A 15,462-nucleotide genomic window follows, 5' to 3' on the forward strand; every position below is an offset into this window, starting at 1 on the left:
TCCCTCCCCCTAATCCCCCTAATTTCCTTTTCTGGAAACTGTTTTCTTTTTCTTTTCTTTTTTTCTTTTTTTTTTTTTTTTTTTTTACTTAAAATGGATTTTCGGGGGATTCGGGGGTCCCCTTTCGGGGATGAATCACTTCCCTTTTTTTTATTAAGTGTCATGTCATTAGTGATTAGTAATGCTAGAGACCCCAAATATTCTACCAAAAGTTTTACCAAATGTCTCACATGGATGTGGGACCCACACAATGTGGGTCCCATGTGAATCCCACATCATGTGAGACATTTGATAAAACTTTTAGTAGAATTTTTTGGTGGTTCTAGCATTTTTGAATTCTAAAATTAGTAGCGTGTATCATTGTTGCTGAAACAAGGTCCAAAGTCACGTTTGATTTTCTCTACTCAATGCATGACGACATCACCAATCAATCACCAACAGCGGTGTGGGAATTTCAAAGAAAAGCGAGTTTCTCATCCAATCATGTGACAGAATCTCCAGAACCTTGCACACGTTCTCTCCAGATCCTTCATCCAAATTTAGAGATTTATCTTCGATTTTGGTGTACATTTCACTATCTCGAGCTCTTGGCTTTGTTTGATTGTATTGATTGTCTATTGAGGGTTCTTGAGTTTTGATTTTTCAAACCGAGCTTGCTGGATTAGGGTTTGGTTAATGTGAATGTGAAGATGTCTCCGGGTTTCGATGCAATGAGTGGGACTCCACCTGGAATTTCGCTTCTACGAAGCGTTAGAGGCAAGGATTGGAGTCTAAATACCTATAGATATATGGTTTTGTTGATTACTTTTATAGCTTATACTTGTTACCATGCTTCTAGGAAACCCAATAGCATAGTCAAAAGTGTTTTGGATCCAGACCCTAAGAAGATCAATGTAATTCACCCCTGGCCAATTGGTGAATTCTTTGTTAAGAGGGATTTTGTGGTGGGTACTGAGATGAATAGATTAAGAGATCAGGGTTGGGCTCCATTTAATGGAACAGATGGGACTTTGAAATTGGGAGAGATTGATGTTGCATTTCTAGCTTGTTATTCTCTAGGAATGTATGTTGCTGGGCATTTAGGGGATACTTTGGACCTGAGATTGTTTTTGACTACTGGGATGATTGGGAGTGGGATTTTTGTCGGGCTTTTTGGGATGGGTTACTTTTGGAATATACATGTGTTCTGGTTTTATTTGGTGATGCAAATGGTAGCCGGGTTGTTTCAGGCAACGGGTTGGCCTTCGGTTGTTGCTGTTATAGGTAATTGGTTTGGGAAGAGGAAGAGGGGATTGATAATGGGTATTTGGAATGCTCATACATCTGTGGGGAATATCAGCGGTTCGCTTCTTGCTGCTAGTGTATTGGAGTATGGATGGGGCTGGTCTTTTATACTTCCTGGTGCTTTTATCATTCTAGGAGGGATAATAGTGTACCTGTTCTTGGCTGCTTATCCTGAGGATGTTGGGTTTCCTTGCCCACATGGTTTTGCTTGCAATCTCAAGACAGTGACTAATGATGAAGAAGCTCAGATAAGAAAAGGAGACTTGGTGGAAGCTGAAAAGAGCAATATCCTGCAGTGTCGATCGGTGAATAGGAAAAGTATCGGGCTTTTTGAAGCTTGCCTAATACCTGGTGTCATACCATTTGCATTGTGCCTCTTCTTCTCAAAGCTTGTGGCATACACATTTTTGTATTGGTTACCATTTTATCTTAGTCAGACAGGTAAATTCTGGCTTTCTGTCTCCTTTTCACTATTAGATTTATTGATGAATAGAGAATATAATAAATAAAAGATTAGCTTACTAATTTTTGCATAATCTTTGTGGCCTGTTTCTCACATAACTTTCGATTTTAATTGATGGGATGTGCCATCCTGATTTTGGTCTACAAGAAATTGCAATTGGTTGTTAGTGTTACAATGTGTACAATTAAGAATATGATGGCGTGAAAATTGGATAGGTCTTGGTCTTGCATTATGCATGTAGTTCATTTGTCTGGTTTTTGAAGCCCAAGGTAAATCGCTTGGGTGAAGTTGAATTGGTTACCTTCATTTGATAAGTAAAGATGTGCAATTTTTATTCTAATCATATGTTAATGGTTGTGCAGTTGATCAATGCTTTTGAAGCAATGATTTTCTTGATTTTATTGCTTGTCCAGTTTCTTCTTCTTCTTTAAATCAATGCCTCAAAAGTACAAATGCAGTCTTTTATGAATCAGTCCCCAAATCTGACTAATGGTAGTTGTGAAGTAAAAGACCATCAGAGGGCATGGGTGATGCGTAGGTGATCAATAATAATATGTGCAATATATAACATTGTTTGATGCTTTGTTTGGTAGGAGAGGAAAGGAAAAGTTTTTAGAATCCTTTTTTATCCCCCTTGTTTGTTGGCTTGTAATGTGAGAAAAGAAAGAGAACAAGTAGGCAAGGGTAGTCGGTTGTTTGGAATGTTAATCTCTGACGTGATGTGCAGGATTGGGCGATGGACCAATTGGTGAATCTTCTGGGATTTCTATGCGGTGTGAAGCATGGGGGGGATGGGTTGGATTCTTTGGTGTGGGACTGTCTGAGATCTAAAGTGGTTTTTTCGGTGTCTCATTTTATGGTGTGCTGGCAGAGGGGTAATGATGTTGTGTTTCCTTGGAAGAATATTTGGGTGACAGGGTTACCATCTAAGGTAGCTTTTTCCATTTGTACAGCTGCCTTGGGCCGTAGTTTGACTATTGATAACTTAATTCAGTGGAAGCATGTGTTGGTCAATATGTGTTGTGGGGATGTGGAGACGATGGATCACTTGTTTATTCATTATCCGGTTGTGTCTCAGCTATGGAGTTTGATTGTTGCTTTGTTTGGTTTGGTTTGGTTTGGTTTGGGTGCAGTCAGGGTTTGTGTTGGGTTTGTTACAAAGCTGGGGTGGGGCTGGGGTGGGAAAGAGAAGGCTTGGTTACTTGCTTCCCATTGTTTGCTTGGGTTTGGTTGGTTTGGTTGGAGCGTAATAGGCAAGTTTTTAGAATGTGTGTCATTCACTGTTATGGTTAGAGAGTAGGCTTCTCATGGTGTTGCACAGTTGGGTTACGGGGTTCGGTTGATCTTGACTTTTTGGCTTTTGTAGATTTTGCAGAAGATTTGATTAATTAGTTTTGTTTTGGGCCCGATGTGGGCTGTTTATTTTCTTTGTATTCTTTGCATTGCCTTGATGTTTTTCTAATAAAGTTTGATTATTTATCCCCCCCCCCAAAAAAAAGAAAAAGAAAAAGAAAAAGAAAAAGAAAGTGAAAAAGAACAAGTAGGAAACTATTTGAATATTACTAAAAAACTTCACTCCCAAGTGTGGGGAGGTTTGGAGGGAAAAATAATTTCTGTGATAACTTGAGTATACCAAGCAAATCACAATTTATAATCACTTAAAGTCGACAAAGATGTTTATCTTTGCTACTTTTCTCTCCACTTCCTCTTCCAAGTTTTAATGAAACAAGGTAAAATAATTCATCTTTCTTCTCTTGTTCTCCCTTGTTTTACCTGCTTTCATTTTCCCTTCCCTTCCCTTCCCTTGTCTCTTTGCTACCAAACATAGCCAAAAGCCTAAGCATAGTTTCATGAAGCGGGGATGGGGCATGGGGGCAGGAGCACGGCCTCTATAGAAGAGTTTAAGGTTGGGAGCAGGACCAGGAGCGGTGGCGGGAGCGTGTTTCTTGCTATAAGGCCTAAAGTCTAAGAGGATTTTCTATTCTTTTTGGGTCTCTAACTATATTTACCTTGATTTTGTGATGGGTGAGCTAGATCTCTGACTAACCGCTCCATATTTTTGTGTGGTCAACATAAATTTTTGTGGAGAGTTTAGCAATGCTTAACCCACCTTTTACTGAAAATAAGAAAGTTTCTGATTGAGCCATCCATACTTTTGTGCAATTCAGATTTTTTTTGTTGTTCAAAATTAAGATATTTGTATTTGGCGTGGTGTTCTCGGGTAGACTTGGCAGTTAAAGCTATGGAGGAATTATGTGGATGATGAAGTGATTTGGGAAGCCATTTTGTTGATGTGTAGAAAAAAATAAGATGATCATTTTCATATATGTCTGCCGTAACAATAATTTCAGTCTCATTCCTCAAATTTTCCACCCAAGGGCTTGCGAGAATTGTTTGGTGTGAACTGTGAAGCTCATGTTTATACAAGTCCAAGAGGTTGATTTGTCATGGGCTTTAATGTGAGGGATTTGTAGGATCACTGTCAACACCCAAGAGTGAAAAGGAATAGAATAGACTTCATTTGCACCCTAGGGTGTATTTTTAAAGCAAGTTTATGGCTCATTCTGTAGATGTCCAACTATTTTGGTGGGTTTTAAGGATTTAAATTTTTTTCATTTCTCTTTATTGGGTCGAAATTTTAATGAATCTCCTGAGTAAGCATGGCAGTCTAATTGATCACAATAATACTGAAGCAATTCTATGAAGACATTCACAGAATTGGTATTACAGTCTGGAATTTAGATTAAAAAAATATGAGGATAATTATTTTCATGCTATAGAATCTGGTAACATGAGCATGAGCGGATGCCCAAAAAGTATGTGTTTGTTTGTATAACTCATACACTTACCATAGGATTACTTTGAAAAATTGAGTTTTTGTTACTAATACCAAGGTCATGTTTTGCAGCTGCCGTACATCTTTACAAGCTTGGATGGTGTCTCACAGCTCTAATGTTTTTAAATGTAGTGAGTCGGTTTCATATTTCTTATCTTCTTCACTTTTATGATTTTGCAGCTATTGGCGGAGAGTATATATCGGTAAAATCTGCAGGAAATCTTTCTACTCTGTTTGATGTTGGGGGTATTGTTGGTGGGATTTTGGCTGGCTACATATCTGATAAACTTAATGCTCGTGCTACTACTGCAGCCAGCTTCATGTATGCTGCAATCCCTGCTTTGATTCTCTATCGCACATATGGGAGTATTTCAATGACCTTTAATATTGTACTTATGATGATTGCTGGTTTGTTCGTAAATGGACCCTATGCTCTTATCACTACTGCAGTCTCTGCAGATCTTGGTACACACAGTTCTCTCAGAGGGGATGCTCGGGCACTGGCAACAGTCACTGCCATTATTGATGGTACTGGATCGGTTGGGGCAGCTTTGGGCCCTCTTCTTACTGGTTTCCTTTCTACCAAGGGATGGGATGCAGTTTTTGTGATGCTAATGATTGGTGCTCTTGTTGCTGGTCTTCTTTTGTCCCATTTGGTCATAACTGAACTTACTGAGATAAATTGCAAATGGAAATCTATACCCAGTGGGCCGCACACTCCTGGAGGTAATGTGGTGGTTATATTGTTTTTTTTCCTTAAATATGTTGTATGCATTAATTTCTTTTCTTTTTAAGTAATATAAACATTCAATACAAACATAAAAACATTCATCCTTATTTTTTTTGGCGTACACACACATATATATGCATATCTGGGTATCTCATGAAAACAGATCCAGTTTGTTTTGTTCTCCATAGCATTGAAATGAAAATATGTTCCCTATGAGTGATGCATCTCAGAAAATCCATATTGTACAATGCCACAATAGTTTTTTTACTGCATATGAATGCATATTATGAGTTATAACCACTTTAAAAATGAAGCTGAAAAAAAATTGTTTATATTGAAGTAATAGGTGAGTTGCATCTCAAGGTAGCTCTATTTAAAATTAAAAGAATAAAGATGAAAATCCAAAATGCTAAATTCAATGTTAGCACAATGAAGAAATAGACATGCATAGGTGGATTCTCATACTGGAGTATTCAGAAACTAGCTATCAGAAAACCCAAAAAAAATAAAAATAAATAAATAAATAGAAGAAAGAAAGAAAGAGTTTACTAGTTCATTCGGAAACTAACAATTTAGAAGGCAACTGGCCCCATAGGATGTCTACTAAGGCTAAGTTTGGGAAGTCCCAAATAAGCCAAAAAGTCAAAAAGTTACTCAAAAAGTTACTCAAAAAGTTAACACTATTCACCAAAAGTCAACAATTACGGTTGCACAACTCCCAATTCAAATTTTCCTCTACAAACCAATTTTTACAATTTTTTATTACACATTTTTCCATAAAAAGTCAAAAAGTTAACCCAAACATCCATATTTTCAATCTCAATTTTTTAGTCCAAAAAGACAAAAAGTGCACTTATTTAGTCTTCCCAAACTTGGCCTAAGCAATTCTGAGAGTTTGAACTTCATTAGCATCCAAGAAAGAAGAAATTAATGATTAGTCTAATAGGGCTGTGGTAGGAATTGTTGATTGATTATATAAAAGATACATTACTTTATATGAACAATGAAGGGACAATTCCACTCCTAAGGATTGCAAATGAGCATTCCAAACCAAGCCAAACCATAAGTCCCAATCAAATGGGGTTGGCTACATGAATCTTTCTTCTCCACGCGGCCTTATCAAAGGTCATTTTGTTAGTCAAATTAAGTAGATCCATATTTCTATTTACAACGCTAGTCAACGTTAATTTAGGCCTACCCCGTCCCCTAACACTCTCATCTACCGTTATAGTATAGTATCGTATCTCTTCACTACAGCCTCTATTAGTCCCCGTTGAATGTGACCAAACCATCTCAATTGATTCTCTCTCAACTTATCTTCTATCGGTGCTACTCCTACCCATTCTCGAATACGCTCATTCTTAATTTTGTTTTGTCTTGTCTAGTCTTGCCATACATCCACTTGAGCATTCTCATCTCAGTCACACTCATCTTATCTACATGTTGTTTCTTGGTTGCCCAACACTCCGTCCCATACAACATTACTGGTCTAATAGCCATTCTATAGAACTTATCTTTTAGTCTAGGGGGTATTAGTTTATTGCACTGTACCCCAGACGCACTTCTCTACTTATACCATCCCACCTTAATCCTATGGGCCACATCCGCATCAATTTCCCCCGCTGTTGTGATAATTGACCCTAAATAACGAAAATGTTCACTCTTATGTAGTTTTTGGTTCTCAATCTTCACTTCTCCTCTGCTTTCATTGTTACTGTTACTAAATTTACACCCTATGTACTCTGTTTTAGTCCTGCTTATCCGGAATCCTTTAGATTCAAAAGTTTTTCTCCAAATTTCCAACTTTGTATTAACTCCTTCTCTAGTCTCATCCACTAGCACAATATCATCTGCAAAAAGTATACACCATGGCACGTCATCTTGAATGTTTCTCGTCAACTCATCCATAACTAAAGCAAAAAGATAAAGACTTAAGGTAGATCTTTGGTGTAACCCTACAGTAATAGGAAATTCATTTGTCTCTCTAGCAAGCGTCTAATAGTGGTCACCACCTCTTCATACATGTCCCTAATCACATCAATGTAACCTTTTGTCAGCCATTTCTTCTCTAACACCCACCACATTTTATTCTGGGACACTCTATCATATGCTTTCTCAAGGTCAATAAACATCATATGAATATCTTTTTTCTTTTCTCTATACTTTTCCATTACTCTCCTTAAAAGATAAATTACTTCCATTGTTGACCTGTCAGGCATAAACCCAAATTGATTATCTGACACCTCTGTTATATCTCGTAATCGGCGTTCCATCACCCTCTCCTACACTTTTATTTTATGACACATTAGTTTGATTCTTCTATAGTTGTTGCAATTCTGGATATCTCCTTTATTCTTATAAATTGGTACTAAAATATTCTTCCTCCACTCATCTGGCATGTTCGTAGTTAGCAAAATTTTGCTAAACAACCTAGTCAACCAAGCAACCCCTTTTTTACCCAAGCACTTCCAAGCTTCAATAGGGATATATCATGGGTTAAAATGAGATTCCACGTAAGCTTTGCGATGTGATTTTGGTTCCTTGCCTATTTTTGCTAGTTTTACTGCATTCTTGTGGAGTTTTTATCTCCTGGATGGGGACATCATTTTTAGGTAGAGGAATTTTCCAAAACCTGCGTTGACCATTATTTGTCAAATTGCATGTTTGTTAAATTTCATTTTGGATGTCTCTTAGTGTCTCACTGGACTGGATCATAACATGCTGACTTGTTTTTTGGTACTTTTTTTTTAAAAATTTTATGTGCTTGTATGTATGTGCATGTGTAATAGAATCCTTACCCACAATTTTTTGGCCACTTCTGCCAATATGTATATGTTGTAATTTTAATTTTCATCTATATGAAATTGAAAATTGAATTTTTTTCATTAATGGCACAGATCCTTACCATTTGTTTATCACCTATTTGTCTTGGGCTTACCATAAAAGTTTATTGATTTGCAGCTACTGCGTCTCAACCCCTTCTAAGTGATCAAAGGTGATATCAGGAATGGCCTCGTGAAGTATCAAGGTGTTCAGAAAATCAAGAACGAATTGGTAAGCAGTCTTCAAAATAATTGTCTGATAAAGCAAATACAATAATTTGCATTTGTGAATTTTGATAACCTCATCCACTGCTTATAGTGAAAACAAATTGTTCTTCTGTACTGTAATATGTAAGCTGATAATGTGTAAATTATTTTGGTTCCCTGGAGTTTTGATAGTTATTTTACCGTAACACAATAAAATAAGAAATTGTACCTTCTCTTGACAACCAATATGAGTTGTGCTGATAAAAACTGTTTGCTTTTATTCTGTAATACACAAAAGATCAACAGTATACACACAGGAAAATCTCTTATGGGGCATCTTTTTCTTGGATGTTGGGGTGGTCCTTTTTTTATCCCAAGTATCAAATAGTTGGTTTGCTAGAACTTATTCCCAAGTAGTTGGTAGCTTAAAAAAACCATTCTAAACTCTTGTAAACTACTAGTTTTTTGAGCTTATTTTGAATTAAAAAAAAAAGCTGAGAATCTAGAAAAATTTACCAACCTAAAATATTCCCTAGTACAGCAGCCCACAACAAGTATGTTCTACTCCAAATAAGAAGAAAATGACAACCAAAAAAAAAAAAAGAAAAAAAGAAAAGAAGTAATTATTTATTTGTCTGTTTTGTATCCTTTTTATCATTGTTACACAGGACTTGAGAAGATCACTGAAGAATCTTTACCACAATCCGTCCATCAATTCAAGATCCAATTTTAACCTCTCCTTCTTTCTTTTTCTTTTTTTTTTTTTTTTTTTAAATGTTTTGTTCCCCCTCCTTTTTAAAAAAAATGTTTTGTTCCCCCTTTTTACTAAGGAGTAGAGGCACTGGAAACCCATAAGAAAGAAACACAATAATGTAGGAGTTGATATAGGAGGATTGAATAGATTTGATCAACCATCTTTGGTATTTCAATGAAGAAAATTTACTAGCTTAGCTAATTAGGTACTTTTAGCAAGGTGAAAAATGGGTCTAATTGTCTAATATTTATAATGATTGTTTGAACTCAGAACATTGTCCTTATTGTGATTTTTCTATGCCTATTTGCAAATCCGTGAACCATCATGTGTGAGTCACATCCTATTAGCTGCTGCTAGGTAGATTAGAAATAAACTGAGTTAAAAATTTTAAAAAAAGAATGGCATGTGAACAAGATGTTAGCTTCCAAAACATGGATCACATCATTAGTGAAAAAACTAATCAAACATGTATGTCCCTTGCGAAAGCTCCAAAGTCGACATTTCATCAAATCTCCATTATTAGGTCTTCGTCTGTAGTGTATCCCTCTTTTTCAACTCATAATTGACTTCTCTAATCATTTCTACAGGTATATTAGTACAGAAACAATATGAACCTTTAGCACCAGTTGTAAAATTGTCTAGGTAGAAAACTAACTCTGTTTCCAAACGAATTTTTCACTCCCACGTTTGAATATGATGTTTGGATAGATATATGGAATTAATCTTTCACAACTTTGCAGAAAACTCTGTTTGAGAGCTCGATATTCATTTTTTTTGTTTTGAAATTTGGCGCAACCAGTTGTCCTACCGGACGTCTCACTTGTTGACCGGCCGGTTGACTGGAACGGTGCAAATTTTTTTATTTATTTTTTTGCAATTGATATGTTAATTTTTATATATTCGAAAAAAATATTTTCCGAAATTTTTAAATTTTTTTTATGTGTTTTAATGAATTTTGAATTGTGTGCTTGGTTTTGAATTGTATGCTTGGTTATGAATTATAAGTTTTTGTATCAAATATCAAATGTTACATCAAAAATTTCCTACTCAATTCAAAACTCTTTCATCAAACAAAATTTTCACACTTAAATCATAATTTCAAAACTCACAAATTCAAAATACAAATCATAGTTAATCATAGTTAGAAGGGCAAATTACACTAACAGTCCCTATAGTTTGGGCCTTGTGTCACTTTAATCTATGACTTTTCAATTGTGACATATTTGACTCTGAATTTTGAATCTTGTTCCAAATAAGGACAATTAAACATACCATTGCTTAATTTCAAGGGCAAAATCATCAATTTGATAAAATATAAACTAATATGACAAAAATAAATGTTAAAAAAATATTTTTAAATTTTTAAAAATTATTTCTACCAACCAAAAATAAAATTATGTAAAATTGATAAAAATTACATGATTAATTTTTAAAAATTAATTTTATATGATCATCATCTAAATACATAATAAAAATTAATTTGGTAAAAAAAAATAAATGTTTAAAAGATTTATCAATTTTATATAATTTTACCTTTGGTAAGTAGAAATAATTTTGAAAAATTCAAAAATAATTTTTTAACATTTATTTTTGTCAAATTAATTTATATTTGATCAAATTGACGATTTTGTCTTTGAAAAATCCAATAGTATGTTCAATTGTCCTTATTGGAAACAAGATTCAAAATTTAAGCTCAAATGTATTACAATTAAAAAGTTAGGAACTAAAATGATACAAGTCCTAAATGATAAAGACCGTTAGTATAATTCACCCTAATTAAAAAATTCTACCAAACATAATCTAAAGCCTTTTATTGATTTATGGTTAAGAAAAAAAAATATCTGTAGTGTGTTCGGCTGGGACTAGGTATTGCTATGGTACGCTCACCACACTGCCCAATCCAACTTAATAGGTTGCTCGATTCCGGTTTGAAAATCACCAGTCACTACTAAAAAGTTGTGTGTTTTGCGTTGACAAGTTGTCATTGCAAAAAAATTGTTTCTTGTCGCAAAAATCATATATAATTTGTAATATATAAGACCCATGAAATAGATAGATCGATGAATACTATAAATTTGATAGTGTTAGGGTTAAGGCATTATTACCGTGCTTTCATTTTCTTATACCTGTCACTGCCCCACCCCCAAAAGGAGCTAAGGTTGCCACAAACAAGGATGTCCTAGGTGGACTCTTGCGAATAAATTATTTTAATAATTTTTAAATTTTTTATAAAAATATATGCAGAAAAGTTAAATAAATAATGTGACAACTTATATTGTTTTTTTAATTTTTTAATTAAAATATATAGTTTGACCTAAAAATTATTATTGAATATTCATGTTTGAAGATTTTTTTTTTTTTATAATACCATTAATAACCTTAAGTCAAATCATATCATATCATATATATTATTAAAAGTAATGTTTTTTTTATACTTAAGTGACATATTATAAATTAAGGTTTTTTTTTTTATTTTTTATTTTTTTTTATTTAAGAGAACCATGCCAGCACATATTTTCTTAATTACATATAGAGTTTTACATAAATTCAAACATAATTTAAATTATACTCACTTTACTTATTTTATGGGTTCTATTTGACAAATATTTATTTTCTATATATTTTTCATGGTAAATTGATATAATTCACAAACCCGATACAAATTTTGCGTATTATGTTTTTCTTCTTAATTTTTTCAAGAGTATTAAGATTTTTTTTTAATGTTAAATTATTTTTTTTCCTTCTTATTTTTTTGTGCATTATTCTATACCCAATACCAATTATATATTATTTTATATTATGGATTTATCGTTTAAATTTTATACTGATTCTATATATGAAATTATATTTCATTTCTTACATTATTTTATATAATCACAATTTACAAGAGGAAAAACCTGCACAATATTGATACTCTCTAGGAACCTCAAAAGATTGGATTTACTGTTTGAATTACTTTTTCAATTGCTGAATAGTAAGTTCTTTTATGTTTTGACATCATATTACATATGATTAATCACTTCACACATTGAGATGTATTTTATTATTTTTACTTTTTGGATTTAGATGTTGTTATGTGATTATTTCTTGGTTAATCGTTGTTGATTTTTTTGTTTTTTTTATATAGTTGATATTTTAATTTAATTAAGAGTGTTTATTTTACAATCTTATAATTTAATGTAAATATATCATATAAAATCATTATATGATAATCTAATTACAACATATATATATTTAATTTTTTTAATAAATTTTATATAATTTCTGTTTCTATATGTTTTTATTTTCCAAATGAATATAAAATAAAATTAAATAGTTAGAATTATTTTGAATTTTATTTTACTAATTATTCTTTTAATTTTTTATATTATTTTAATATCAAAATGAGTATTTATTTTATTATTTTATAATTTAATATATATCATACAAAATTATTATATTTTAATTATACTTTTATAATATGATAGAACTAAAATTATCAAAATACACAAGTAATTTAACTAAAATTAATATATATATATATATATAAGTATTCAAGTAACAACTTTATAAAATGATTGTGCTAATATTATCAAAATAAATAATTAAAATTATATTTTAATTTTGATTTTAAATTAAAATTAAAATTATTTTTTTATAACACACGTTGTGTCATTAAATATATATTTTTAAATAATAATAATACGTGCCACTAATTATCAATAAAAACAAAACCCTAATTTTCTTTGTAGCTACTCAGTCACTGTTTGAAGTCTTTTTCCCTCTTAGCCACAGCCACCTCCAGCATCCGCTCTAGCCACCCTTGGCCTTTTCACCTTTTTCAATCCCTCCTCAACTCCCCTCCAGCCCCTAGCCACTCCTTGCCTCTGGCCTCTCTAGTCTCTACTTTCTGCTCTTGACTCTCTTTCTCTCCTCATATCTCTCTCTTTCTCCCTATTGATGGTAAGGGGAGGTGTGGTTAGGGTTTAGTGTTTGAGAGGGAAGGGTCTTGGCGCGGGTGTCCCAGTTCAAAATTTAAACAATTAAATATTAAATTAAAATTAAATTTTAATCAATATTTCATCATTCAAATTTTAAAGGTGAAACAAAAATCTAGATGTTCTCGTTTTCAAAAAGTTTACGTAAATTTTAATATTTAAAAAAAATATAAGGGACAAAAAAAATTAGACGGGATAAGATTAGAATTAATTGAGGTGTTCAACGAAACCGAACAATATTGAAATTTGAGAACTCGTTGTCTTAAGACCTGTTTTGGGAAGATCGTAAAAAGTGACTTTTTGGTTTTTAACCAAGTTTTGATTTTTTTAGACAAATGATTTGGAAAGTTGGTAAAAAGCTATTTTTGACTTTTTTGATTAATATTTGTTTATAATGTCAAATCACAATAAAATAACTAAACTACCCTCATTAATTTTAAATATTTATAACTTCACACATGTAACACATTTTGGGTTGGTTTGGGATGTCCTAAAAAAGTGCACTTTTTGACTTATTGGTGGGTTGGGTTTGATGTGATGTGTTAGAGAGGTGATGTGATTTAAATAAGATGATGTGACTTAAATAAGATAGTGACTTTTTGACTTTTTGGCTTATTTAGTACATGCCAAACTAGCCCTTTGCTCCATAAGAGATATAATTGTAATTTCATCAGTAGCTAAAAATCAACTTCCCAAATGAAAAAAAATGTAAAAAAGCCAACTTTTGACTTTTGCTACAAAAAAAAAAAAAAAAAAAAAAGACTAAAAGTCAACTTTCCAAAGTAGCCCTAAGAGACGAGGCGTCTAACAATTTTTTTTTTGGGTGCAATTAAACTTTCCAGAGCTGGCAACCTCAAGCACTATAATAGCCCCCAAGATCAAGTGAATTAATGAACACCCGATGATCTCGGGGAAACTGGAACAAAGACTTGACTAAGGAAAATGAAAAATGGGATGCCAAAGTCTTTTGCTTCTTCTAGAGTCTTCCAGGTGCAGGGTAGCCTTTTGTACCTGCTTTTACTAGCATGCGCCTGTTGGCACTTGGCACACCTTAACACAATAGGAAGAGAATGATTATAAGATTTTTGTTAGCCAGGTGGGGCTTTGGCACAAAATATATAATGTTAGGTTCTTATGGCCACCATGTTGGTATATTCCTTGGGTGGTGTTTGGAAATTGGATATGTCTCAAGATTTAAATTAATTAAATCTGTCTGGTATAATTTTTTGTAAATTAAAAATTGATATTAAAAAATAAAAGTTAAAAGTAATTCTTCCGAGCTTCTTAATAATCAATTTTTTTTATACTTTATTTAAATTATTATTATTTCATAAGCTGTAAATAAAATTTATATCAAACACTTACAAATTCTTAAAAAAAAATAATTTAAAAATTACACCAAACATGACCATTATTCAAAAATCATTATTCTTTTGTGGTTGGAAGGGGAAGTAGGGTTCGAAAGGCAACAATTTGTTGTACAATGGGGTTGGCCACCAACAATCAATATGCTGGGGGTGAACATGTAAAAACTAGCTAGCCCCAAATCTTGTTTCCATTGTAGACAAAAGTTTCCCTTAATAAAAGTAGAGACAAAATATGATTTTCATAAATATCTGAAAATCATCAAAACTAAATAAAAAAAGAAAAGAAAATTTGAAATAGCCCTCTTCAAATTTGATTATGACCTAATGTAATTATGATTAACGACTCATTCAACTTTTAAATTCAATGGTTGAGTAATGTAATGAGGTGGATGGACATTGAACCATGGCCTTCAATTCTACAAAATTTTGATCTCTCTCTCTAAACTCAGGGCATCTCTCTCTAATTCTACAAAAAGACACAACCATAATATTATTGGAAGCTTATTCTTCCAACCCTTTTCGGCACTGTCGCCATCACACCGTCACCAGATCTGCCACTTTCCCTCTTCTATGGATCCACCTCACTAGATCTATCTCATCTCCTTTAGATTTGCATATGGCCACTGATGTTGGCGTTGCCTCTCCCTTTTTCTGATCTTTCGAATATAATGTTTGGCTTGCATCCAAACTTTTACCCTCGTGCCCAGAACTTTAAAATTTAGTTTTCGATTTTTGACAATCCAAAGACCGATACTGTTTAACGCATTTATTTCACGTTAGGTGACCACCTCAATCTCAATGTTCCATCTTGATCAGCAAAGGTGAGGTCTTCAAATTTTAAGTTGAAGGTTGTAGTGTGGTGGAGTTTTAGATGAGTTTGGCAACTTGGGTTTGGTTGCTTTTGGTTTGTTTTTATTTTTATTTTTTATTATTTGTTGTAATAATCCTCCATGCGTGAAGGTTATGTCCCTCATTTGTGAGGATTCTTTCTCCTCCCCTGTGGAGGTTAGGATTCTTCCTCC

General features: G+C 33.2%; 1 protein-coding gene across 1 annotated transcript; it reads left to right on the plus strand.

Annotated features, from left to right (window-relative positions):
* Window positions 1-348: 348 nt before the first annotated feature.
* Window positions 349-8,584, plus strand: LOC114295061 (putative glycerol-3-phosphate transporter 4). The gene is made up of 3 exons (XM_028239246.2): window positions 349-1,725; window positions 4,764-5,309; window positions 8,275-8,584. The coding sequence occupies exons 1-3, from the start codon at window positions 690-692 to the stop codon at window positions 8,310-8,312; spliced, it is 1,620 nt and encodes a 539-aa protein (XP_028095047.2). The 5' UTR covers window positions 349-689; the 3' UTR covers window positions 8,313-8,584.
* The last annotated feature ends 6,878 nt before the right edge of the window (window positions 8,585-15,462 follow it).

This window comes from Camellia sinensis, chromosome 11 (assembly GCF_055761805.1).
Source record: "Camellia sinensis isolate YWXY chromosome 11, ASM5576180v1, whole genome shotgun sequence".
Classification (NCBI taxonomy): domain Eukaryota; kingdom Viridiplantae; phylum Streptophyta; class Magnoliopsida; order Ericales; family Theaceae; genus Camellia; species Camellia sinensis.